Source organism: Lutra lutra, chromosome 12 (assembly GCF_902655055.1).
Source record: "Lutra lutra chromosome 12, mLutLut1.2, whole genome shotgun sequence".
Classification (NCBI taxonomy): domain Eukaryota; kingdom Metazoa; phylum Chordata; class Mammalia; order Carnivora; family Mustelidae; genus Lutra; species Lutra lutra.
Genome location: NC_062289.1, coordinates 40,742,688 through 40,768,695, shown reverse-complemented (window position 1 = coordinate 40,768,695; position 26,008 = coordinate 40,742,688). Strand labels below are relative to the sequence as shown.

General features: G+C 41.5%; 1 protein-coding gene across 3 annotated transcripts in view; it reads left to right on the top strand.

Moving 5' to 3' along the window:
* Nucleotides 1-595: 595 nt before the first annotated feature.
* Nucleotides 596-26,008, top strand: part of RNF125 (ring finger protein 125) — a 43,428-nt gene continuing 18,015 nt past the window's right edge. The window contains exons 1-4 of one of the 3 annotated variants that reach the window (XM_047697695.1): nt 596-1,061; nt 16,433-16,586; nt 20,642-20,736; nt 22,887-22,977. In XM_047697695.1, the coding sequence (XP_047553651.1) occupies nt 898-1,061; nt 16,433-16,586; nt 20,642-20,736; nt 22,887-22,977 (504 nt within the window). In that variant the 5' untranslated portion in view covers nt 596-897. The remainder of the gene's footprint in view (nt 1,062-16,432; nt 16,587-20,641; nt 20,737-22,886; nt 22,978-26,008) is intronic. The other 2 variants (XM_047697696.1, XM_047697694.1) reach the window with 2 other exon arrangements.

Here is a 26,008-nt window from a genome sequence, read left to right as displayed (position 1 = left end):
AGGGAGGCAAAAGAGGGAAAAGTGGACTCCCAGCTGAGCAGGGAGCCCTAAGTGGGGCTCTATCCCAGGACCCCGAGATCGTGACCAAGCAGTAGGGAGACACTTAGCCGACTGAGCCACCCAGGCGCCCAAATGTGTGACTTAATAAATGATATATTTGGTCATGTCTAAAAGAGGTTGGGGCAGGGAATCGGAGCAACAGCAGGAGACCGTGAGCTGAGGAAACTAGGATGGTAGAATTTAGAACTAGAATCCTTGTCCTGGAGTTGAGCTTCGAATCTGGGTCTCCAGAACCCTTTTCACTGCCCCATGCTACCTCTCCATTAAGTATTGAGTATTGATTGATCCGATGTTCAAGTCCTGGTTAGCACAGTCTTAGGAGACACACCCATTATAGATGGTCTTCGTTGCCTTTTATGATTACAACAGTGCAGGGCGGACAGGAACATCACCTTACCAGCGGGTTCTGGTTCCCATAAAGCACGACCAGACCCACATTCCCTCGAACTTGCAAGAATGGGTAAGGAGGATGTACGCGAACGCCCGGAAGGCTTACGCCCGGCCCAGGTCCTTGGCTCCGCAGTTGAGGTTTCAGGTTTCAATCCTCCCAGGAGCCCGGGCTGTCGCATCGCGCACGGTGCGGCTGCCGCCTCCGCCTGCACGTCTCCGCCGAGGCCGCCAGCGAAAGCCAGTTCCAGGCGCGGCGGCGGCGCACTCGTCTGCCCTAGACGGAGGTTGGGCGCCGGAGCTGAGGCTGCTGCTAGGCTGGTCTAGCTGGACGCGCTGGGAGGCGGCGATCACAGCTGGGCCGGGACTTCCTTCCTCTACCGCAGGACAACAAAACAACCGGCAGCAGGCACTGAGCTCTTGGCCGCTGTCTGGGCGGGAAGCGCAGCAATGGGCTCCGTGCTGAGCAGCGATAGCGGCAAATCCGCCCCCGCCTCGGCCGCCCCGCGGGCCCTGGAGCGCAAGGGGGACCCCGAACTGCCCGTCACGTCCTTCGACTGTTCTGTGTGCCTCGAGGTGTTGCACCAGCCGGTCCGGACCCGCTGTGGCCACGTGTAAGTGCCGGGGGAGCTCGGCTTGCACGCCCGCTTCTGGGGAAGGCGAGGTGGGTTGGGGGAGCCGAGGGCATGGGGGATTTCAGAAGCCCGCGCCTGAATGGTGCTGCTGCAGGGAGACGCCCGGACCTGGGGAGTCCACGCCACGGGAAAAATGACCGGTCGGAAGGGGACACAGGATTTCAGGAGGCGAAAACAGCAACAAGCGGGCCCTGCAGCGCCTCCTGCCTCCCTACCACCCGCCCCTTCGCCCCCGGCCCCTCCGCAGGTCGCTGCTTGTTCCCGAAGCCTAGGTGTAGAGTGCCCAGGGGTGGGGTTCCCAGGCGAACGACCTGCCAGGAGCTAGGGCTCACCAGCGGGGGAAGGTGCTCTTGGCCGGACGGCCGGTACCTGCTTGGGCACAAGGGAGTAGGCTGCTGCAGAGCAGTTACCCCCTGAGCTCAGTTAATCGCGAGGTGCTTCCCTCACCGCCCCCCACCCAGGTCGGATTTATTTTGCTGGCTCTCTGCACGCGTCCAGAACGCCCACTGAGGCTAGCCTCTTGAGCAAACACAGATCTGTGCAAACTGGCCTTCCACTCCCACCTCCCTTTCCTAATACAAACACTCAAGCCCCTCAAAGATCAACTCAAATTGGAACGTCCAAGAGACTCTGTAGTCGTTAGAGTTTAAATACCTGTCAGGGTGTGGTGGGGACTTGAACGTTAGCACCAAGCCTTGAGTGAGCCCTTAAAATCCAACCACGAAGTGACAGGAGGCTACAGTCTGCCTAAATCGATGGAAAGTATAGATAAAAACGAGTAGTTTCTAAAAAGAGTTTGAAAACAGAATCCCTGTATAGAATTGGCACGCCCTTAATGTGTGCTTGAGTAACTAGAAATGGGAGTCGGATCTGTGGATTCGTGTTCTCGGTTTACTTAGAAGCTTTCTTGCTGTGGCTGCACGGGTGTGCGACCGGATGTGTGCATGTTGGGGTGGGCGGGGGTGTGGAGGTGGGGGAGTTGCATAGAGTGGCAGTGGAAGCCCACTTAATGTCTTTGGCTGACGGGGGCCATACCGCAATGGCTAGCAAGTGCTTCTGGTTTACCAGGGGAAAAAAATACCATATTATAAATGCAAGGGCACAAAAGGTTTTTCAAAGGACTTAGGTGGTCCTTGACACCTATAGACTAGGAACTGAGAAGCACCACTGAAAAACCTGCTGCTATCCAGGAAGAAAAACGCAGCCCACACAGTGTTTAAATAGTGAGTGCCCTAGTCATTATTTTGTGGCTCTATTTTCAAAGCCTGTTGTTTCAGCTATGTACTTTAAACTCCAGTCTAATTGACCTCCTGACTGATTACTGATCTTGTTTCCCAGCTGTCCAGATGTAGCTCATTGACATAAATCCCAAGGCCAAGATGGAAGCCAAGGTACCATTGTGTAACAGTGTAACCTATTGATTAGTTCAGGGTGGTAATAACCTCCTGGTAACTGTGGGTAAATTTAGTCTGTATGAGCATTAAGTTGCACCAGAGATCCATATGAAGTCTTGAAGGTTCCTTTTGTAGAACTGAAGTGGGTGACTTTGTTACTGGAGATTGTTGTCTGATTGGGGATTGTTTTCCCTGGTTTGGATTTTGAAGGCTGTAACTTGCCGTTTGCAGTGTTTTTGCCTCTGCTAAAGGATAATAAAATGTGTAAAAAGTTAAATCTTTTGTTTAATCTTTTTCTTTGTTAGAGTTTGAATAGGAAACCAGCAACTGGAAAAATAGTCATGGAGTAGCACAACAAGGGCTGGACGAATGGCCTTCCCTCACTTTACTGTTCTTGGTTTTGACAAATCTATGTCCATTGTTCTGGCTGTGGGCAGAATTTCCATATTCCTCCTTTTGGCAAATTTACTTGGGCCCCCTCCACTTTATAAATGTTAACTAGAGTTCCTTCTGCACTGGCGGTACTGAGTGCTAGTAACACCATTTGTACTTCCTACGTGAATTACTCCCTTCCATTGATCTTATATTGGAAAATGAAGAAAAGCAAATGAAATCTCTCTATATTATCCCATATTGAAGCTAATTTCCAAACTTGTTGAACTCTTTTGTTGATGCTGATTTCTGTTGAAACCTATTTCAGGTCAAGCAAGTTATTAATAATGGCAAAAATGTATTGAATGAATATGTATGAGCACTCTATAAATTGTAGAAATGGTGGGCTTGAGAGCAGGATTTGAATTCAGCCCTGCCACAGACCTGCTGTGTAACCACCACGTTGCTTAATCTCTTTTATTGTTTCTTCATTTGTAAAATATGCTGAATAATGGAATTTTTATATGAGTATTTAAAAAATGTAAAAGTGGCCCATCATAAAGACTCAACACATAATTTCTGTTCTTTTAAAGTCGTCTCACAAAGCAAAAATCCAGGAATGGGTATTATGTCTTAATCTGTATTTCTTTTGGAATAATACTGGGCTACAAAAGATAGACCTATGACATTTCTGGGATGTCCCAGATAGCCTTCCTTTTAGCTTGGTTCTTTTTCCTTTGGTGGCCCTTAATTTAAGAAGTTCTATTTTAATGTGCTGGTCATTTCAAATTGACTTTATTCATATCTCTGTTTATCAGTTGTTAAAACAGATTTTGGGGAAATCTGTTTTCCTACCTCTGCCTTTTCTTCCGTTATCATTGGGTGGGAGGAGGGTGCTGATAAGTTGAAGCTGTATGAGTGAAACTGAAAGGGAATCCATTTACGTTTAAAATAAGTATTTATAAGGAAATGTGTTGACCAGTTGGGTATGATAGATAAAGGGGGAGAAAGGAGTGGAAGGCAACTCCCTAACAGGTGACAGAGATAAAGTGGGGCAGAGTTCAGCTCCGGAGATAATGGAACTCGTGATGCAGCTTGTCAGGTATATAGTAGTCGATAGGGAGATACCCAAATGGAAATGTCCTCAAGATATTGGGAGAATGGGTTTGGGGGAAGGTCAGAGCTGGAGCTTATTAGGAAGTTACCTAAAAGGACCCAGAGGTTGAGAATGGGTCTAGCAAACCTAATAGGTATAGACTGGGGCATACTTGAAGGTACAAAGAGCCACATCTTCACTGAACTGAGTTGGATTAAATTGCTCTAAGTCACATTTTCCTAATTTTTAAAAGGAAACTCTTGAGGATAATTCTGAAGGACTTTGAGGTAAGCAGATTAAAACTTTCCATTTGTGGTCAAGTACAGGCTGCATCAAATTAGGGCTTCTCTAAGGAGGGCCCAAGAGTTTCCTGATGAGTTTTCAGCTGACCCAGAAATATACAACAGTGCTTTCAATCTTTTTTTAAAATTTAGTATATTTTACTTTTTATTTAAATGTTGTCAAGGTGTAATTTACATATGTTAGTTTTCAGGTATTCAACATAATGATTGAACTTTGTACATACTGGAAGACGAACACCACAGAAAGTCTAGCAAGCTGTCAGCCTACATAGTTATATTTTTTTCTTGTGTCGAGAACGTTTTAAGATCTATTGTCTTCGCAACTTTAAAATATACAACACAGGGACGCCTGGGTGGCTCAGTTGGTTAAGCAGCTGCCTTCGGCTCAGGTCATGATCCCAGCGTCCTGGAATCGAGTCCCACATCGGGCTCCTTGCTCGTCGGGGAGCCTGCTTCTCCCTCTGCCTCTGCCTGCCATTCTGTCTGCCTGTGCTCGCTCTCTCTCCCTCTCTCTCTCTGACAAATAAATAAATAAAATCTTAAAAAAAAAATAAAATAAAATATACAACACAATCTTCTTGACTACAGCCACCATTCTGTACCTTAGAGCCCCATGGCTGATTTATAACTGGAAGTTTGTACCTTTTGACCCCCTTTTGCCCATTTTGCTGCCCCTTTCGTTCTTACAGGAGGTGTATAATCCCAAAGCCTTCATTTTTCACATAAGATTATAAAGCTACTTGTTTTATTAATCATTACAGATATTTATGGCCCGCTCGTATGTTATTTGTTAGTGAGGGTTCTCCTGAGAAACAACCAATAGCGTGTGTGCGCGCACGCGTGTGAGAAAGACTAATTTTAAGGAATTGTTTTGTTATTGAGGATAATAGTCTCTTAAAGTCAGCCCATTATAGGTGTTAACCACACCTACAAAATACCTGCACAGCTGCACCTAGATAAGTGTCTGATTAAATAACGGAGTCCTATATCCTGCCATGTTGACTCAGGAGACTAACCATCCCATCTACCAACCGAGTTTTTAAATTATCAAAAACAAAAATTAGATCATTATCAGGCTTTCCGATAGGCCCTTTAGAATTCTTCCAAGAAGTCTGGCTGTCATGCACCCATGCACACACTACACTCAAGCAGACAGTAGGAATCGGCAAAGTGTTCTTTAAAATAAAATCTTTGTTCATTTACTTCATCCTTATCATTTTGGTTTTTTATGGGTTGTTTGGTTAGATCTGCTGTCTCATGGAGTGCTGTCATTTATCGATGCAGCAGATCTGCCCTGTTCTGTGCTGAGCGTGTAGACACAATTGCTTGCCGTCCTGGAGTTTGCATTCTCATGCGGCAGGTGACAATAAACAAGATTCCAGCCAGGAGTATGTCGCTTGTTACATAGTGAAAGGTGTAAAGGATAAAAAAAAAATGAGTAAGAAAATGTGATAGGGAGTATGTGGGGGAGTAGCAATTTTAAGATATTTAGAGCAGCGTTTCTCAAATTATCAGCTGAAAAACCCAGTGTGGTTTGGTTTCGTTTGTTGTTTTCAGCCCATCGCTGGCTGATATTTTATTTTATATTTTATATATATAAGTATTTTATTTTTTAAGATATATAAATATATTAAAATATTTTATATTTTATAAAATGAAAAATGTATTATGGAAAAATGAAATTAAAAAACAAAGTTATATAAAATACAAGCCCTCATTTTTAAAATTACTAATTACATTCAACAGACATGAAATTATCCTGTCAGATTTCTATACAAGAGAATTGAGCACTGGATATCTTTTTTTTTTTTTAAGATTTTATTTATTTATTTGAAAGACAGAGATCACAGGTAGGCAGAGAGACAGGCAGAGAGAGAGGAAGGGAAGCAGGCTCCCCGCTGAGCAGAGAGCCCGATGCGGGACTCGATCCCAGGACCCTGGGATCATGACCTGAGCTGAAGGCGGAGGCTTCAACCCACTGAGCCACCCAGGCGCCCCTGAGCACTGGATATCTTAATGTGGAGGCTCTTGGGGACCTTGAGAAGAGCAATTTCAGTGGGATGGTGGGCCCCACCGCTTGGGGAGAGGAGTGGGTTCATGAATGATCACAGGAGCCACAGACAGGGAGCATGGAAGGCCCTTTCATGGAGTTGAGAAGCAAAGCGAAGAAGAGAATTTGGGTAATAGCTGAAAGGAGAAGTGGGATCACAAGAGTTTTCTTTAAAAAAAAATTTTTTTTTAAGAGAAGGAAAATGGAATATTCTGTATGGTTATGGAAATGACCCAATAGGGAGAGGCAAACTGATGCACAGGAAGAGAGAAACTTTCAGGAGCAATGCCCTTGAGTAGGAGAGAGGAGCTGGGAATTGCAGCAGGAGTTGGGGGCCAGGGGGAAGGTTTGGCCTTAGCAGGAGAATGGACGGTTCATCCATTTCATGGGATGTAGGGCATTAAAGGGGCACAGATGAAGGGAGTTGAATTGAAGACGTGGAATGTTGTGGAAGTTTCCATCTGATTTCCACTTACATTGACATATTACTTGACCTGTGACTTGACTTCAAGATGAAACTTTGAAGTTTAAATATGAACATCTAGGCCTCTGATGCTAAAACAAATGTATATAGAATGCTTCCTCCTCCCAGGGTGCTTGGGTAAGCATCACTTAAAATGGGGTGGTGAGAGTCTTTGGTACCCTCAAGGTCCCAAAACTCTGGTGAGCCTTTGCTCTAGGAAAGGAATGCTGCTTTCTACATTGCCACTCCTTCAGGGCCTGGCGCTTAGTGGGTGTTCAGTATCCATTGAATTAATGGGTGATTCCAAAATACCATGCAGTTGGAATACTTTGGTGAATGCCCCTCAAGCGAGGACAGCCATTCTATAGTGCCAGCCAACGGATGCTCTGTGGTTGAGTAATAGATAGGAGTCCCATGATAGTTTCTTTTTTTTTTTTTTTTTTTAAAGATTTTATTTATTTATTTGTCAGAGAGAGAGAGGGAGAGAGAGCGAGCACAGGCAGACAGAATGGCAGGCAGAGGCAGACGGAGAAGCAGGCTCCCTGATGAGCAAGGAGCCCGATGTGGGACTCGATCCCAGGACGCCGGGATCACGACCTGAGCCGAAGGCAGCTGCTTAACCAACTGAGCCACCCAGGCGTCCCCCATGATAGTTTCTGACCTCCATTCTTTTTATGGGGTTGCTCATCTGTCCTTGGATTACTGAGAATTTCAGAAAGATGTAATTTACCTCCTCTGGTTGTTGGACCGCTGTGTGTTTATTTAGTAACAGTATTGTCACAGGCAAATTAAATATTAGTGATCTATTAAATTATGTATTCTCTAACAAACAGAACCTAAATAATGTAGCAGATGGAGTTTTATGCCCAGATTTTCCTTAGAACTTGGCTACTTGCCCCGCGGACCGGCAGCATTGTAGAATCCTGGGCCCCATCTCCCACCTACTAAATCAGAATCTGCATTTTAATAGGATGTTCAGGTGATTTATATTCACTTTAAAGTTTGAAGCACAGCTTTAGCTAACCCTATTTAATTGACAGTAAAATACAGCAAGTTGAGGACCACATTTGAAGGTTCTAGAGAGGCACCCTGCTAAGATTTTAAGTTAAAGGAAATACAGTTGTCTCGAAGGGGTTAAATTTTAAATCAACACATAATGCTGTGTAGAAATATGCAGAGTCTTTGAAGGCTAAATGAGTCCCAGGATGGACTCTGGAACCTAACTGAATGCAGAAATAACATCAAAGGAAATCTCAGGGGCAGTGGGGAGCTGGAGGGCTTTGCTCTAGGAATAGCTGTGCTCAGGGCTGTCTAGGCTGACCTGCAGGCCAAGGGGGAGTGTGTGTGTGTGTGTGTGTGTGTTTATTGCCTTACACTGGAATATTTTAGTGTGAGACTCTTATCATCACTTAGAATAACAATAACAATAACAATTCTCCTTATTCTGTTTAAAGTTCATGAAGCCCCTTCTTGAGGGCTTCGTATCCATCAGGCCAGGCAGCCTAGTGTTGAGAACATAAATAAAATGTTACATTGACCTCATGTCACCAGTGGCTTTTGCAGAGCCGTATTTAGGAACCATGTCTGAATACTTATTTTGCCCGTCTAGTACTAGACCCATGGAGTCCCTAATGCATCCCTTCCCTCCTTAAATTTACAATACTTAGGGTTCAGTTTTACCTCCTAAGATTGGATGCCTAATTTTACCCAGTGTCCTCAGCAAGCCTTTCCTCATTTTTCTACAGTGCTTTGCTGATCTCTTCATTATAAAAGGGTTTTTATTGATAATCAATTTAGAGAAATAGAAAGGGGCTAATAAAATTATCAAAGGGAGTGGGGTATTTAAGTTTCCATCTGGTTTCAAAGTTCATAGAGTCATTATTCAGTTCCTAATTCAGGTCTTCAGGAGCTGCAAACTGCCAGGTGATGTAAATGAATGTGGAGGATGAGCCCTCCACAGGATGGGGGGTGCCAGCCCATGGGACCACATGGGAATTGAGTCCAGAGTTGAAGAAGACTAGCTTTTAAAAGAAGCCAGAAATTTGGGTTTAGTTGTAAAATCTGATTTTTTTTTTTTTTTTTTAATTTTTAGGTGGAATAGGACAGAGGGAGAGGGAAAGGGAATCTTAAGCAGGCTCCACACCCACCACAAAGCCTAAGACCCCGGACACCCCACAAAATCTAATATTATAGCAATGGCAACTCAGAATTTTTGAAAACATTGAATTGGTCTAAAAAAAAAAGTAATTGACTTCTATCCTCAGCTTCTTTCATCTAATTTCTCCTCATTCTCCTCATTTCATCATTCTCAGCCACCTTATGAAGGTGGAGAAGGGGGAGTCAAAAGGGAATCTCTTATCTCCTTAGGTTTGTGTTCATTTCTATCCCTTAGGTTCTTTCAGAAGGACCCAGCACCCTTATGCTCTTCCTTATTAATGTGAATGTTGGGCCCTGCCCAGAAAATGCTCCTTTGATCCGTTCCGCATAACTGCTTCAGTTATTTGAATTTATCAAGTAACTACTCTGTGCCTGGAGTGGTGGAGGAGGGAGGCCAGCAAGATTCTGAATGGTTCTGAGCTGTGTGTATTTCTGTGATCTGCTTCATGCGATGGTGGTTTCTGGCCTGTTGTCACTGGGACATTTTTGTTTGGTTGTGTTGTTTTTCAGTTTTATTGAGGTGATACAGTATAATTCATACGAAGTGTGTAAGTCGAGGAGTTTTGGTAATTATATAACTTCCTCCACTCACGAGATCTAGAACAGTTAATTCCATTACCCTAAAAAGTTCCTTCAAATCTGTTGTGCACAATCCCCTCCCAAAGCCCCTGACTCCAACAACCCCATCTGTTTTCTGTCACTAAGTTTTCGAATCCTACAATAAGTAGTCTTTTTTGTGTTTGACTTTTCTCACTTAGTATAATGTGTTTGTTGTCATTTGGTATGTTGTAAGTCCCTTTGCCTCACTTCCAAAATAAATCCTAAATCTGTCTGACCACTTAACTGCTTCCTGTTACTTTGTTAGTCGAAGCCATCATCCTCTCTTGAACTGACTCTTCCAATGGCTTAAACCTGAGCTCCTCACTGCTGTGGCTCTTGTACCTCTGTAATCTGTTCTTTACACAAGAATCAGAGTGATCCATGTAATGTAAATCAAACTGTGTCACCCTCCTACTTAAAACCGTCCAAGTACCTATCCATCACTGACTTAAGGCTTAATGCTCTGTCTCCTGTCCACTTCACTCCCCCTCCCACATCTCCATTTACTCTCCCTGGGGCCCCTTGCCTTTCAAGCATGCTGGCTTTCTGTATCTCAACAGGATGGTCCCTATCTTTTGTACCCTTTGTTTTCAGTTTGGAAAACCATTCCCAGATCTTCCTTAGAGGGGTGCCTTCAAATATCATCTCAGGAACCACCCATCTAAATGCTCCCCTTGCCCCCCTCACCGTATTTTCATGGTCAAATGTTTTCTTCGTCTCAAAGGATTTATCATTTGCCAATCTGTTTGTTTAGCCCTCCTGCCTCATTCTAGAACTCTAGAGAGCAGGGACCTTAGGCACTGCCACAGTTTCATCCCTGACATGATGTAAGCTGTCAGTAGTAAGCTCTAGCTAAAAGTTTCACCAGTACATGAATGCTTACATGGGTGGGTGTAGGGATGTTTGTGCACTTTTATATATTCTCTCATATTCTTCTCTAGAACCATGGATTAACTGTTCTTGCTAAAAGCTACACATACCCAGTTTTAGATGGTTTGTATTTTCTCTCCTCAGCCCTTTATTATATTCAAAATTGTTCTGTTCTTTATGTTTATTTAAATAATCATCAATGCAGTGTAATCTTTTCCTCACACTGAATTTGAATGCCCTTAAAAATATTTTTCTTAATGTTTTTCTCCTCATGTTCCATTAAAAATTTCAGGCCTCTTACCCTCCAGACATTTTCCTTCCTAATTTTACAACACAGTTTTTCTCAGGAGTAAAGAAAATTAAAGTCATAGTAAGGTGGTTAATTTTTCTAACATTTTCCCCCTAACATTTTATTATGAAAAATTTTAAACATAGAGCTAAGTTGAATGTACAGTGAACAACTATATATTCACTACCTAGATTCTACAGTTATCAATTTTGCTATATTGCTTTTTTCTCTTTTTATCACATACCTACCCATCATCAATTCATCTTTTTTGGATGCATTTCAGAGTAGGTTACGATGATCAGCACATTCTATTTCCTTCTTATATCAAGATACACAATATTGGAGCACCTGGGTGGCTCAGTCGATTAAGCATCTGCCTTTGGCTCAGGTCATGATCCTGGGGTCCTGGGATGGAGCCCCACATTGGGCTCCCTGCTCAATAGGGAGCCAGTTTCTCCATCTCCCTCTGTCCCTCAGCTTATGTTCTCTCTCTCACTTGCTCGCTCTCTCTTTCTCTATCTCAGATAAATAAAATCTTTTTTAAAAAGTTACATATTATTAACCAGACTTTGTTATTTTTAAGGTAAATTACACATGTACTGAAATGAACACATCCTAGGTATAACCCCTATGAGATATAAAATATTTTCATTACCCCCAGATAGTTCCCTCATGTCCCTTTCCAGCCAGTCCCTGTCCATATATCCCCACAGGAGCCATTGTGATTTTTTTCTTTACCTTGGATCAGTTTTGCTTTTTCAAGAACATCGTATCAGTGGCATTATACAGACTGTGCTCTGTTGTGTCTGGCTTCTTTCACTCAGTATGTCTTTGAGGTTCATCCATGTTGCTGTGTATATTAGTAATTTGTTATTTTTTTTATTGCTGTGTGGTGTTCCATTGTAGGAATTTGCTCCAGTTTGCTAATTCATTTTCTTGTTAATGGACACTGGGGTTATTTCCAGTTTGGGGCTGTTGTAAATACGTTCCTTATTAATATTCTTGTACAAAGAGACATGTGTTTTCATTTCTTTTTATTTAATGAATACATGGGCTTGGTATTGCAGGACCAAAGGATGCCTATATATTTTGTTTTATAAAAAACTACCAGACCATTTATCCCAAGTGATTATAGGTGATTCACTTTTTAAAGAATCATTTATTTTGTAGGTGATACGGCCATAGAGTTTAAACTTGAAATTTGACAATGACAATACCCACCTCTTCCTTCCCATTCCTGTTTCTCAAAAAAAAAACAACCAAAAAAAAAAAACTGGGTAAATGTTCTTTTTTATTTCTATCACATATTCACCTCTTCTTCTAGTTCTCATTTCTCCAAAAGGTAGGTAAATGTTCTTTTTTTTTTATCTTTTTTGATGTTTTTATACATCTGTAAACCTATAAATAGCTCATCATATATATATATATATTTCTATACTTTGTTTTCTTTTTGTTTGTTTTGTTTAAATTCAGGTTAGTTAACCTACAGTGTATGATTAATTTGGGCTTAGAATTTAGTGATTCATCAGTTACATATAATACCCAGAACTCATCCCAATAAGTGCCCTCCTTAATGTCCATCACCCAGTTGCCCCATTCCCCAATCACCTCCCCTCCACCAACTGTCAGTTTGTCTCTTGAGATTAAGAGTCTCTTACGGTTTGTCTCCCTCTTTGTTTTTATCCTATTTTTTTTTTCCTTCCCTTCCCCTATGTTCATCAGTTTTGTTTCTTAAATTACACATATGAGTAAAATCATATGGTATTTGTCTTTCCCTAACTGGCTTATTTTGCTTAGCATAATACACTCTTGTTCTATCCACGTCGTTGCAAATGCAAGATTTCATTTTCGATGGCTGTATAATATTCCTGTGTGTGTGTGTGTGTGTGTGTGTGTGTGTGTGTAGACACACCACATCTTTTTCTTTTGAAGTTTTTTTAAAATTTACTTGACAGAGAGATAGAACACAAGTAGGCAGAGTGGAAAGCAGAGGGAGAGGGACAAGCTGGTTCCCCACCAAGGGGGGAGCCCAATGTGGGGCTCGATCCCAGACCTCAGGATCATGACCTGAACTAAAGGCAGATGCTCAGCGGACTGAGCCACCCAGGCTTCTTTATCCATTCATTGGTTGATGGACTTCTGGACTCTTTCCATAGTTTGGCTCTTGTGGACATTGCTGCTATAAACATTGGGCTGCAGGTGTCCCTTTGAATCACTATTTTTATATCCTTTGGATAAATACCTAGTAGTGCAGTTGCTGGCTCATTGGGTAGCTCTATTTTTAACTTTTTGAGGCACCTCCATATGATTTTCCAGAGTGGTTGCACCAATTTGCTTTCCAAGAGATTGTATTTTTGAGTTATCTTGTTTTGTACCTTGTTAAATAGTGCGTGTGCGCGCGCACGCGCGCGCACACACACACACACACACACACACACACACACACACACTACCTAAACCTGAATAGCCCTGATTCTAATTAGACAATTCATTTAATGTTTGATCACTTACATACTTTGTATGCTAATGTACCAGAGTAAGGATGTTAAATTCTCCCGTTCACAAGACTTGAATTTGGTAACTGTACCTCTAATGGGAGACTTTTAACCTCAGATTTTTTTGAACTAAGCGATTCTGCAATCTCATTTCTGCACCCCAAAAACCAAGACTTAAGATGCAGTGGCATCCATTCCTCTCCTTATTGGTAACACTAAAAAGTCATGGTTTTTATGTAACTCATAACCAGCAAGTTCAGTCTGTCCCAAAACACCTTAGTCTTGATGTGTTTTCTCCATTTAATAATAGCTTTTGTTAAAATGGGTATAGCTAATTGACTGCTCTATAGGATTTGCAACTAGTATTCTCATAGAGTGCAGTAATGTCTGTCTAATGCTCATTTGAGGGGTTCATGCCACATGTAACACCATTGTGCAAACGTAAGGGAGTTACAGTGAGGGACTTGTTTTTTTTTAAGATGCCATAAGTGTGCTGCTTTTCATTTGTATCTAGTAGGCGTTTCCGTTGTAGTTATCAGTTGTAGCTACAAAAACAGGTGCAAGAGCACTTACAAAATGACAGTGGAAATGTACTCTCTACAGACTTGACTGGTTTATACAGGTACATCCTCAGTCTAATAGGTGTGCTGCTTCTGCTTGTCACTGGGAGGAATTGCCGTGACTTAAAAAGGACTACAGATATGGGACACCTGGGTGGCTCAGTCATTAAGCGTCTGCCTTCACCTCGGGTCATGATCCCAGGGTCCTCGGATCAAGCCCCACATTGGGCTCCCTGCTCAGCGGGAAGACTGCTTCTCCCTCTCTCACTACCCCTGCTTGTGTTCCCTCTCTCACCGTTTCTCTCTCTGTGTCAAATAAATAAACAAAAATCTGTATTAAGAAAGAAAAAAAAAAAAAAGGACTGCAGATCTTTTCTTGACTCACAGTGGGGTTATGTCCTGATGAATCCATATCCTAAGTTAAAGTGAGTCAAAAATGCATTTAGTACACCTAACCTACCAAACATCCTAACTTAGCCTCATCAACCCTAAATAGCTCAAAACACTTCACTAGTCCACAGTTCAGCAAAATCATCTAACACAAAGCCTATATCATAATAAAAGTGTTGAGTATTTTGTTAATGTGTTGACTACTGTAGTGAAAGTAGAAGGCAGAACGGTTGGATGGGTGTAGAGTGGTAGCAAGTTGTATCCGTTGCTCATCTGCATGGCTGGCTGGGAGCTGCCCAGCATGGAGAGAAGAGGATTTACTGCCAACCAGGAGAAGCTCAAAATTCAAAAATTGAAATACAGTTTTTAATGAATGAGGATCGTTTTTGAATCACCATAAAGTCAAAAAATCCTAAGTGGAACATTGTAAGTTGGGGACTTTCCCCTCATACTTTTTGAGCCTCTTCTGAAGCTGTGCGAGGTTCACAGTACTGCTGTCTTCAGGCTGTGTAAACGTGGCAAATTGTTCCATCTCTGAACGTCTGTTTGCCTCCAGTCAGGTGAGGAGAGAGCAGAGCAACATGTTAGGATCACTCTGAGAACTAAACAAGATCATGTCCATCAGCACCCACCACAGGGCTCGACACCAATATCTTCTGTTTGTATTGTTATAAAACTCGAGTAAGTTGTGAGGAAAGGGGAAGACTTTTGTTCACCAAGAAAACAAAGTGTCATCTGCTTGCTCCTACATCATGTAAACGAGTAATTCATGTCAGAACCCTAGATGTTGTATGAGGGTTACAACTTGAGCATCTGAACCTCTTGTAATATAAGAGATTCATAATAATAGATTATTACTTATTTTTGCTTGATATTTTTTGTCATCATCAAGACTACACTCTGAGAACCACTTCTCAGGGACTCAGAGAAATGCAAGGGCAGATTGTGTCTTAGAACTTGGAGTTCATCACTTGAAGCACAGAATAAGTGGAAGACGGCAGAGGACTCAGATCTTTGTCTTTAGCAGGGGATTGTGGGCCCCTTGACTGAGGTCCCACCAGATTGTATCTTCTATAAGAGGAACAGTTCCTGCAGAGTGAAATCAGGGTACTGTTGCAAGAAAAAGAGGAAATGGATGCTGGACAGACATAAACATCAAGCAGATGCCTCAAGAACAGTGCAAATGTCAGCATCTTTTGTGTGCATACAAGAATTTTATAATAGATGCAGAAGAGCGTTCTTTTAAGCGTCATCAGTCATGGCTAATACATTTGAGAGTTGAGTTTGGGAAATTTCAATGAGCTATATACCTCTGATATGTGAAGATTTCAATATATATCGTATATTTAAATTTTTTTTAAAGATTTATTTATTTATTTGGCACAGAGAGAAAGGGAGAGAAAGCAAGGGGTGGGAAGAGGCAGAGGGAGAAGCAGACTCGCTGCTGAGCAGGGAACCCATTGTGGGACTTGATCCCAGGACCTTGAGATTATGACCTGATCCAAAAGCAAATGCTTAACCAACTGAGCTACCCAGGTGCCCCAGTATATTTAAATTTTAAAAAAGCTTAACTTTTGCCATATAGTAATACTCCCAGATAGATAGTATATGGTGAGTATCTTAAGAGCTCTCAAGTCACTCTAATGTGTATAACTTTTCTAAATGTCATTTTTATATTTGTGCGCACTTAGCCTTCAACAGATCCTATGAAGAGGTCCAGATTTTCTGTGAATTCTGTTGATTGTGTTAAGATTTTATTATGATCATCTTTAAATAAACCAGAGAATAAATTTCTTGACTCAGAGGACATTCCTAATAGTGGTCATTTGGATTAGATAATTTTCTGTACCTGGGGAGGACATGAAAATTGTTACAAGATGGATAGCATGTATGGTATTTTGCCTCCTTGGCCTCTTGCTATTTTCTTATCTAACATACAAAATCCCACAGAGCAAACACCTATTTCCACCACCCTCCCCCAACATTTGGGTTAAAATAGGATTAGAGAAAAGGCAGAACACATTAGCTATCCTTTGGGTTATAGTTTTAATCCTGCATATCGGAATGCTCTTTTCACCACTGTGTGCCCTTCTGTTCAAACGCATGCAGTGCGTGTAGTGAGAACATGTGACTCCAAAGCAGTCTTCCTGGGAAGGTAAGAGGCTTGAGGGTGCAAATGCACCGTGAACTTGACAACACAGCTCCTAGTGTACAAGGTGTCATTAAAATACCCTTTACACAGAGGAACACATAGTGCCGGCTCCCTTATACCTTTGAAGGAAAATAACATATTCTCGGTTTGTTTTGGGCAGATTCTGCCGTTCCTGTATTGCTACCAGTCTAAAGAACAACAAATGGACCTGTCCTTATTGCCGGGCCTATCTTCCTTCAGAAGGAGTTCCAGCAACTGATGTAGCGAAAAGAATGAAATCCGAGTACCAGAAGTGCACTGAGTGTGACACCCCGGTATGTGACCCTCTTTCTGCCTGTGCCCACGGTTACTGGACTGCTGAGAAGACTGTCATGCGGCAAATCATTTCACCTGTGCCATTGGCTTCATCCTACCCCATCTTTCTCAGGTTTATTGTCTCTTTCTCTCCCCTGCCTTTCCTCCAATTTTGTATGGGTAGGCTGTGGTGAACTTGGCACCCGACTCCTACCATCTCCTCATTTTTCAAAATGCTTTCACCGACCACCTCCATCTCCTCCCTTCCCATCAGTCCCGTGACCAGCCCCCCCCATCATTTGACCTCCTGTCCTGCTACCCTTTTGCAGCCTATCCATGAATAGCTTTATTATTAAATCTGGCGGCATAATTCCTTCTATATTCTGGACTTTGCAGTATTTCTCTGTGTTGATCCTGTCCCCCTTGTTGCGAGTTCCCTCCTTTGACACTGTACTAGCCTGGTTAGATCATGTGAAGTCTTGGGAGGCTGTGGAAAAGAGTCTAGATTTTATCCTAAATGCAGTAGTGAGTCATGGAAAGAGTGTATGCTTTTAATCAGGTTTACACATCTATTTTTATCAAGATTTTATTTGTTTATCTGAGAGAGAGCACAAGCTGGGAGGGGAGAGGCAGAGAGAGAGAGAGAGAGAGAGAGAGACTTCCTTGCTGAGTAGGGAGCCTGATGTGGGGCTTGAACCCGGGATCCTGAGATTATGGCCTGAGCTGAAGGCAGACAGTTAACGATCTAAGCCACGCAGGTGCTCCAGATCGGGTATCTATTTTTAAGATAACTGCTCTCTCATGTGCATGGAGAATGGCTTGGAGGGGGCAAGAGCAGGATTGGTGGGGCCAATGCAGTGGCTATTGGGATGGGTCAGGTAAGGAAGCTGGATTAGGGTGAGAGCATTGGGCAGGGATTAAGAGGTTCTTTTAAGGGGCACTTAGGAGAGAATTGAAGGAAATTGGTAACAGACTGGGTGTAGGGCCGAATGAGAGTATACAGTGTCAAAAATACCTCCTAGGTTTCTGACACATGTAGGTGTAGGTGAAGGTGCTGAGATGGGAAGCAGATTTGGAGAAGAATCCACCAATTTTTAAATATGTTAACGTTTGAACTGCTAACGGGAAGATACTATCATAGGGAGTCTAGAGATCAAGAGTGAGATGATGTGTTAAGGGTCTGAATTTTTCCAAAGAAACTTTCTCTATTGTTAATCGACATCACAGCCCATTACGCTTTCTGAGTACCCTGCGCTTTCTTTACTTACTATTTGTCACCATTTAGAATTATGCTTTTGTGATTTTTTAAACTTACATACATCAGTTATCCCCACCAGAGTTATGTTCCATGAAGGTTAGGACTGTGTATGTTTTACTGGAGACTGGGTGTGAACCCAGCCCTTTGAACAGTGACTGGCACATAGTTAGTGCTTGATAACAGTTTTTGAATATTTATCAAAGACCTAGTAACCGACTCAGGGCTGTCTGACTACAGAATGTATACGCGGTCTTTGGAGTCAGACTTCCTGGGATCAAACATGAATTCTCTCACTCACTATTTGTGATGTAGGGACGATATTATCTAAGTTTTTGTTCATCTTTTTGTAAAAGGAGGGAAAAGATAACATTCGTGTCACACAATGGCGAATAGTTGTAAGGGAAAATGATAAAATATATATGGCTTGTAGCACTGTCTGGAACATGGTAAATGCTCAAAATCAGTAGCTTTTTACACTCATAATAATAATTACTTATTTTTGCGTTGGTGTTTTTTGTCATCATATAAAATTCAACACGCACAAAGTCAAACTCACTATAGTATTCTGTCATCCAGTGTTTCATCGCACCTTTGGTGTCTGTCAGAAATGGGGATATTCTCTCAAATATCCTGACTAGAAAGCCCCTTCCTTTTTTCACTCTTTATATCTGATTATTCACAAGTATTTTTATTTTTTCTTTAAAGTGTTTCTTATATCCGGCCCTTCCTTTTTATGTTACTCCTCTTGCCAGGAATATTGCCATTCCTTCTAGAATCAAATGTTCAGACTCTCTTTATTCTTCAGAGTTCTGGCGAGGTCTCCATTCCTAGTATTGCAGTCCCCAATACCAAACAGTTTCCTGTCTACTTGTCCAGGTGTGGTTCCCCCCGCCATTAGGTGATAAGCCCCTTTAGAGCAAGCACAGTGGCTTATGTTTCCTCTGCCATCTCTTACAGTGTCTTCTATAATTTTGTGTCTAGACACGCCATGATTTCTAATTTGTATCAAGAATGCTTGCTAAAAAAAAAAAAAAAAACGCTTGCTTATCTTTGTTGTTCAAGGAATACAAAGAGGAAGAAAGGCACTTTTAAGAAAAGTAATAGAGATGCGGGAGAATTGATGAGCAAAGCTGGATTTGAAAGCTTGGAAAACTGTGTGTTTAAGGCAGCTACCTCAATGGGGCCTAGGTGGATATTGGTAAAGCAAGGATTTGTTTTCATTTTTCCACTTGCTCTTATTTTTCTCTTTTGTTAAGCAATCATAACAGTTTCCTTGACTGGTAGATTTCATGTTTGAGGTTTAACTTCCGTAGCTCAAGCAAAATAAAGCAGGGTGGGTGGACCACCTTACCACAGCTATGCAAAGCTTCCTTTAGTGCAAGATCTTATCAGAGTTTCTGATGAAACATTTAGTAGGCTGTGTTATTTAGCCACAGATCCCTCATGGTGAGGATCTCCGAATGTATATCTGGAGGAACAAGGGCTCTTTATTCTGCCTTGGTAAAAATGAACTGTAAGAGCGGTCTTTTATGTTTGCTCTTAATGGGGTCATGGGGTATACTGTGTATTGTGAATTATGTAATACTGCTGGATATATTATAAAACCGTGGTATTTATATCCTTCCCCGAGGCACAGGATTTCCTTTTACTTACTATGGCCATCTTTAAAATTAAAATGCATCTATTGGTTCTCTTTATCTCTCTCTTCCTTTCTGTCTCTTCTCACTTCTTTCCCCCTTCCATCTTGCTTGATCTCTTTCCCCTCTCCCCTTTCTCTTTCTTACTTCTTACCATCACCAAGTTTGGTAATGGTGTCCAAAAAAAGTAAATTTGAGTTAATATGTCTTTCCACTTCATTTTTCGTTGTTGTTAAAGATTTTATTTATTTATTTGAGAGAGAGCATGAGCAGAAGGAAGGGGCAGAGGGAGAGGGAGAAGCTGAGGGAGAGGGAGAAGCTGAGGGAGAGGGAGAAGCAAGCTCCTCACGGAGCAGGGAGGCCAATGTGGGACTTTTTTTTTTTTAAAGATTTTATTTATTTATTTGTCAGAGAGAGAGAGGGAGAGAGCGCGAGCACAGGCAGACAGAATGGCAGGCAGAGGCAGAGGGAGAAGCAGGCTCCACCGAGCAAGGAGCCCGATGTGGGACTCGATCCCAGGACGCCGGGATCATGACCTGAGCCGAAGGCAGCTGCTCAACCAACTGAGCCACCCAGGCGTCCCCCAATGTGGGACTTAATGCCAGGACCCTGGGATCATGACCTGACCGAGGGCAGACGCCCAACCGACTGAGCCACCCAGGTGCCCTGTCTTTCCACTTTAAAAAACATACGCTTTCTAGGGTAGCCTGGGTGGTTCAGTCCGTTAAGCATCTGACTCTTGATTTTGGCTTAGGTCATGATCTCAGGTCCTAGGATGGAGCCCTGCATCAGGCTCTGTGCTCAGCGTGGAGTTAGCTTGAGGAGTCTCTCTCCCTCTCCCTCTGCTGCTCCCACTGCTCAGGCATGTGTGTGCTTGCTCTCTCTCTCAAATAAATAAATATTCTAAAAATAAAAATAAAATTTAAAAAAATATGCTTTCTAGAAGAACAAACTCAAGAACTCAACATTTGGGTCTTCTAAGTACTAGAAACATTTGTAAAGTGTTATTCTTGATAATGCCTTAACTTTGTTTTACTCTTGTCAGGAATACATCCTTTCAATCAGCTGACCCATTGCTATGATCTTATTTGCAATAATGAAAGTCATAAAGCTGGATCACATAAGACTTCATTGAGCCCCTTTTCAACAGGGACTTTATTTTGAATTTGCTTTTATATAGGTTTGCCTCAGCGAAATGAGGGCACACATAAGATCTTGTGAGAAGTATATAGATAAGTATGGACCGCTGCAGGAACTTGGGGAGACCACAACCAGGTTTGTTTTGATACAATGTAGTTAAATGTTAAACTTGATTTGCCTGTAAAGAAGTTAATAGGCTGGACAGGCTAACCTCCTATTGTGAACATATGTATGGAGTAATAATTAGGCTCTGAACCATACACCTATTGTTGGTAGTCATTTGTTAATGGCAATAACTGTGAAAGAATTTTGCTTTCTCTACTTAAAAAATATTTCATGAGGGGAACCAATCGAGTGCTGGAGAGATTGGGAGAACTTCCTCAGACAAGTTTGCATTAAGGAAGATCCAAAAATAGAATGTGGAACTGTCCAAGTTCCTCAAGGCTCTGCTTTCTGACTAATGGCTTTAAGTCGGTCCTGGTTCAGAGCCTTTTCTTTTTCACCCTTCCACTGCCACTGCTCCTTTCCTCTGGTTTTGCTGGTTTGGCTTTAGAAGGTAGGAAGTGACATCTCAGTATATAGTCTAGCAAGGAAGAACAGGCCTGGGCCAGGCATCCTGAACTCGGTACTTTTTGGTGGGTAATCTTTTATGGGGCTGGAGGAAGGATGGAGGTGGTTAGTAGGGCAGTGGAGAATATTGATCATTATTTGTTTTTCCTTAAAAAAAAGAGAGAGAGAAATGAATCTGGGCCATTACTATCCTGCTAGTCCATGACCTATCCTATAATTGCAAAGTTTGGAGTCTCTCTCCCAACAAAATAAGGAAATGATTGGTGTTTCCCTACATAGGCTAATGGCTTGGAAACCATTAAATCTCCTTACAAGCTCAGTTACGAATAGTGGTATGCAGTAGGAGTGTGATTTTCTTTTTCTCTCTCCTGAAGGAAAATGCTAGTCTTCATTATTTAAGAAAATATACTCAAAGCGTAAATTTCCTAGCCGGAAAGTCTAAAAGATTGCCATACTTCCTTTTGTTTTACTGATACTGCTTTGCACGTGTATTCTTTATTGTAGGATTAGTTTTATACCGTGATGTTATAAATTTAAATGAGGATTTTAGCTCAAAGCAGAGTATGAATTCTGTTAGATTGGCTGCAAGGACCAGTAAGGAGGAAGGATAATAAATGGGCTAAGAAAAGGTGTGGGTTTGATTGTAAGGTTGATAGGCTTTATGAAAATTTAAAAATATATGTGAGCTCATTTAAATCCTAATTTCTTCTGCTAATTAGAATTGATAATAAAAAATTAAAATAACAGAAAATGAGAAGGGGTTTTGATTAATCAGTCTTAGAAGATAAATTAATATTTGCATCAAAGGTAGAAATCTTTGCTTTATAAAAGGAGTTATTAGTACATAATTGAAATTTTTAAAAATTCTTAACACAGGGAGCTTATCTGGAGTACAAGTGTCAGGGAACAGGAAGTTGTGTCTATGATGGAAAGTGAGCAAAAAATTCCAAGCCTCCATATTGTCCCTAGGAGTTTAAGGCAGCACTGTCCAATAGAACAGATAGGTAATTTCATATTTTCCCATAGCCACACTAAAAAAGTAAAAAGAAACAGTGAAGTTAATTTTTAGTATATTTTATTTAACTGGATAGCTTAAATACAATCATTTGAACATGTAATCGATAATCAACATTATTGAGATATTTTACTCCTTTTTTAATATTAAGCCTCTGAAACTCATTGTGTATTCTGTACTTCCAGCATAACTCAATTTCAGTAGCCACATTTCAAGTACCAGTAGACATATATGGCTACAGGCTCCTGTAGTGGACAGCACAGTGTAAGGGACAAATACTCCTTAGCTACCCCGGTAGTTACAGATGCTTGGTGAAGTTGGAGAACAAGTAACACCCAGTTGTGTGACCTGAATTAGGAAAGGGAGGGAAAAAAAGAAACAGAAAAAGTAACCCAGGGACAGCTGGGTCATGTGATCCCCGAGTTTCTCAGTCAGTGGGAGCTCCGTCTGTGCTTCTCTTCCGAAGAGAATGAAGTGCTTCATGTTCAGTTTATTTAACTGTTTCTCTATCCTGTCCCTATGAGGATACTTAACTTTTCTCACGAGAAAAAACGTAGGCACCTGCCCATTATCAGATTGGAAAAGTAATGTCAAATCGGAAAGAACGAGGGCTGGGAACTAGATCTGCGTACATTCTATTTTTTACCTTTAGTTAAATGCTGACAATGTTAGTAATTTTTTTATTCTGTGCGATTTCCAGGTGTGTGTGTCCATTTTGTCAGAGGGAGTTGGAAGAAGAGAGCTTGCTGGATCACTGTATTACTCATCACAGATCAGAAAGGAGGTCTGTGGTAAGGAATTCCATTACTAGACATTTCTGTAATGTCTACGTGTAATATATACTAGAAATCATTGAGTAGGCTTCTACTCATAGTTCTAAAGGATAGTTTATGTGAAGGTTATGATAATTCCGAGACTGTTAATGATATGCGAAGGTGTTGAATTGAAAGTGGCAAGAATTACTAATGTGCAATCATTCTTTCGTTTATGAACTTAGACATTCTCTCTTACACATAATTAAGGGCATAATCAACTAAGAAGATCCAAAATACATAGCTAAGATCCAACTTAAGTATACTAACCGTAGTCACATCCTAAGTAAAAAACATTTTTTAATAATACAAATAGGGGGGCGCCTGGGTGGCTCAGTGGGTTAAAGCCTCTGCCTTTGGCTCAGGTCATGATCCCAGGGTCCTAGGATCGAGCCCCACATCGGGCTCTCTGCTCAGTAGGGAGCCTGCTTCCCCTTCTCTCTCTGCCTGCCTCTCTGCCTACCTGTGATCTCTGTCTGTCAAATAAATAAACAAAATCTTTTAAAAAAAACTACAAATAGGGATATCATGACAGTTTATTAGAAATGAAAAGTAGAAAGTTACTCATCTTATTCAGTTTATTGTTTCATTTCATAGTCTGAGTATTTACCCATACATATTGCTCATCATTTCCTAGTTCATTGTGATGCTTCCTTTTTTTTTCTTTTCAGCCTGGCATTTTAGTTCTACTTTGCAGTGTGGCTTTGATAATTTTCATTTTTGTATAGTTGTGAAGGAAGGCAGGGTGGTTCTGGGTACATCCTCATTTACTTAACCATTTTACTATTTTTTGTACACTTGTTACCAATTTTAGGATATTAATTCATTTTGTATATTTGAACTTTTTCTTCTATTAGATTTTTTTCCCCAAGAGGAAATTCCTTAGATTTATCTTCTGGGACCAAGAAACTGCAAACTTTTTAATAGCTTTTGAAATATACTTCTAAATGCATTCCAAAAAGGTTGTGTCAATTTATATTTCTGTCTATAGTTTAGGAGTAAGCCACTTTCACCTTAACTTGGCTTATACTGGGTGCATTTATTTTAAAATTAAAGGCTTAGGAGATATAAAATGTTTTATGTTATAAATATGTACATGTATATATTTGTATATATGTATGCGTATATATCTGTATACAAAGACGTATGTGTGTGATTAATATAGATACGAGTTTTGTTTTTTTTATCTTGAGTATTAAGGATTTTCTTTTTCTATAAAATCCTCTTGGAAAGTGATAAGATTGAAACACAGTTACTATACTAGGTAGATAGATAATTTACGAACAAAGGTAGTTCTCGCAGTCCTAGAAGATAGGTGTGATTGCTTCCATTTTACAAATGATAAATTGAGGCTCAGAGAAGTTAATTAAGTCTTGTAAGTTCACACAGCTGGAAAATAGCTGAGCCAATCTGAATACAGTAGTCTAGCCCCTGAGCATGGTGAACCCCTGTGCTCTACTAGAAGGTTCCCAAGAAAAGCCACACAGTACAGTCAAAGGAATTTGTTACTGATCCTGATGTTTTAGGGGTTTTGGTTCTTGGAATGGCTTGATGTGGGTTGGGAGAGCAAGGGAGATTATCATGGGCTTTTACTGCTATAGTTGCTCTGTGGGAGGAACTGGGTTACAGAGCTGTTTTATGACAGGTCCCTGGGGAGCTAGAGGAAGTTGGAAGAAAGCATTAGGATGGCATAATAATAGTGACCACTTAACTGAGTTCTAAGTGCTCCTTTGTCTCCTAGCAACCCTAAGAAGGTATTAGCCAGAAAACCTGAGCCCTAACCACTAGTACCCAGGCGCTGCTCTGGCTGGAGGAACACCAGGTCCTTGGGACTGTGGTCTTGGGCTTCATGGCAACCGCACTCTGGGGCAGGTCATGTACTGGACTGGCCATTAGTACTGTGCACCTGTTCCAGCAGGAATCCCTGTCCCGGTGCTGCTCAGTTTGACCATCAGATTGAAAGTGGCCCATGGAAGCTAGGTCTTCCTTGATTTAGAGATGATAGATAGAGGACACTGAAGCAAGTGGATCTAAGGGAAGAAATAAACCAGGAATGGTGGGATCGGTTTGCCTGTAGAATTAATAGTCAAAAACATAGGCTTTGGAGGAGATAAACTTTGGTTTATTGTGGGTTTTTTGGTTTATTTTTTTGGCTTATTTTATATTGTGTTTATTTGGTTTATTGTGTCTTTGCCTCTCTTTCATCATTTGTAAAAAGGGGATAATGATGCCTTTTCACAGGGTAGCAGTGAATGAGTCAGGGGTTAATGGTGGGCTACTACCACTTTAACAACTACATAAAACCAAGGCTAGTGGAGATTTTGAGGAAGCCATGTACTCTTGCAGTTGGGGAACCTAAGCTGGAAGGGTAGGGGAGTGAAATGGTGAATTTCAGAAGCCAGGATGCTGTCATGGCCTTGAGGCAGGAGCAGATTGTTCACAAAATCTGTGGTTCTGTAACACATGAGGGCTGTCTAGAGGTGGTCTCTAGAACAGAAGACCTTCAGTTTTCCTGCTAATGTTTCATCCTTGAGTAGAAACTTGAGCCACGTGTCACTCTGAAGGATCTAGAACCACTAGAATTCAGGATATGTGCTTTGGTTATGAAAAGGCTGGAAGTAGATACTGTGGCATATTTGGGGTTCACATGCTTAGGGATGCCCAGTGGGGACATGTTGGCGAAAACACCCCAGGAGAAGTCCTAGATCCAAGGCTGATTCTGGATTGGTGCGGAAGTTAGCAAGGAATTACTGTTCTAAGGGGCTGGGTTGTTGGGTTTGCTTGCAGATAAGATCAGTGACCTCATCTGACTTTCATGACAGTTGGAGATTTAAGCAAGTGATTTTGCCTTCTAGATAAAATTAGATAATTCTGAGATGGAACCCTGAGCAACTAATCTTTTCTGAGCTGCTCATGACTGGGGTAGCAGGTTAAGAACACGGAGGAATTTTGACTTTTCTTAAATGCAGCTTTAAGAACTGACAGCTCCTTTCTGTCACATAGTAATTAT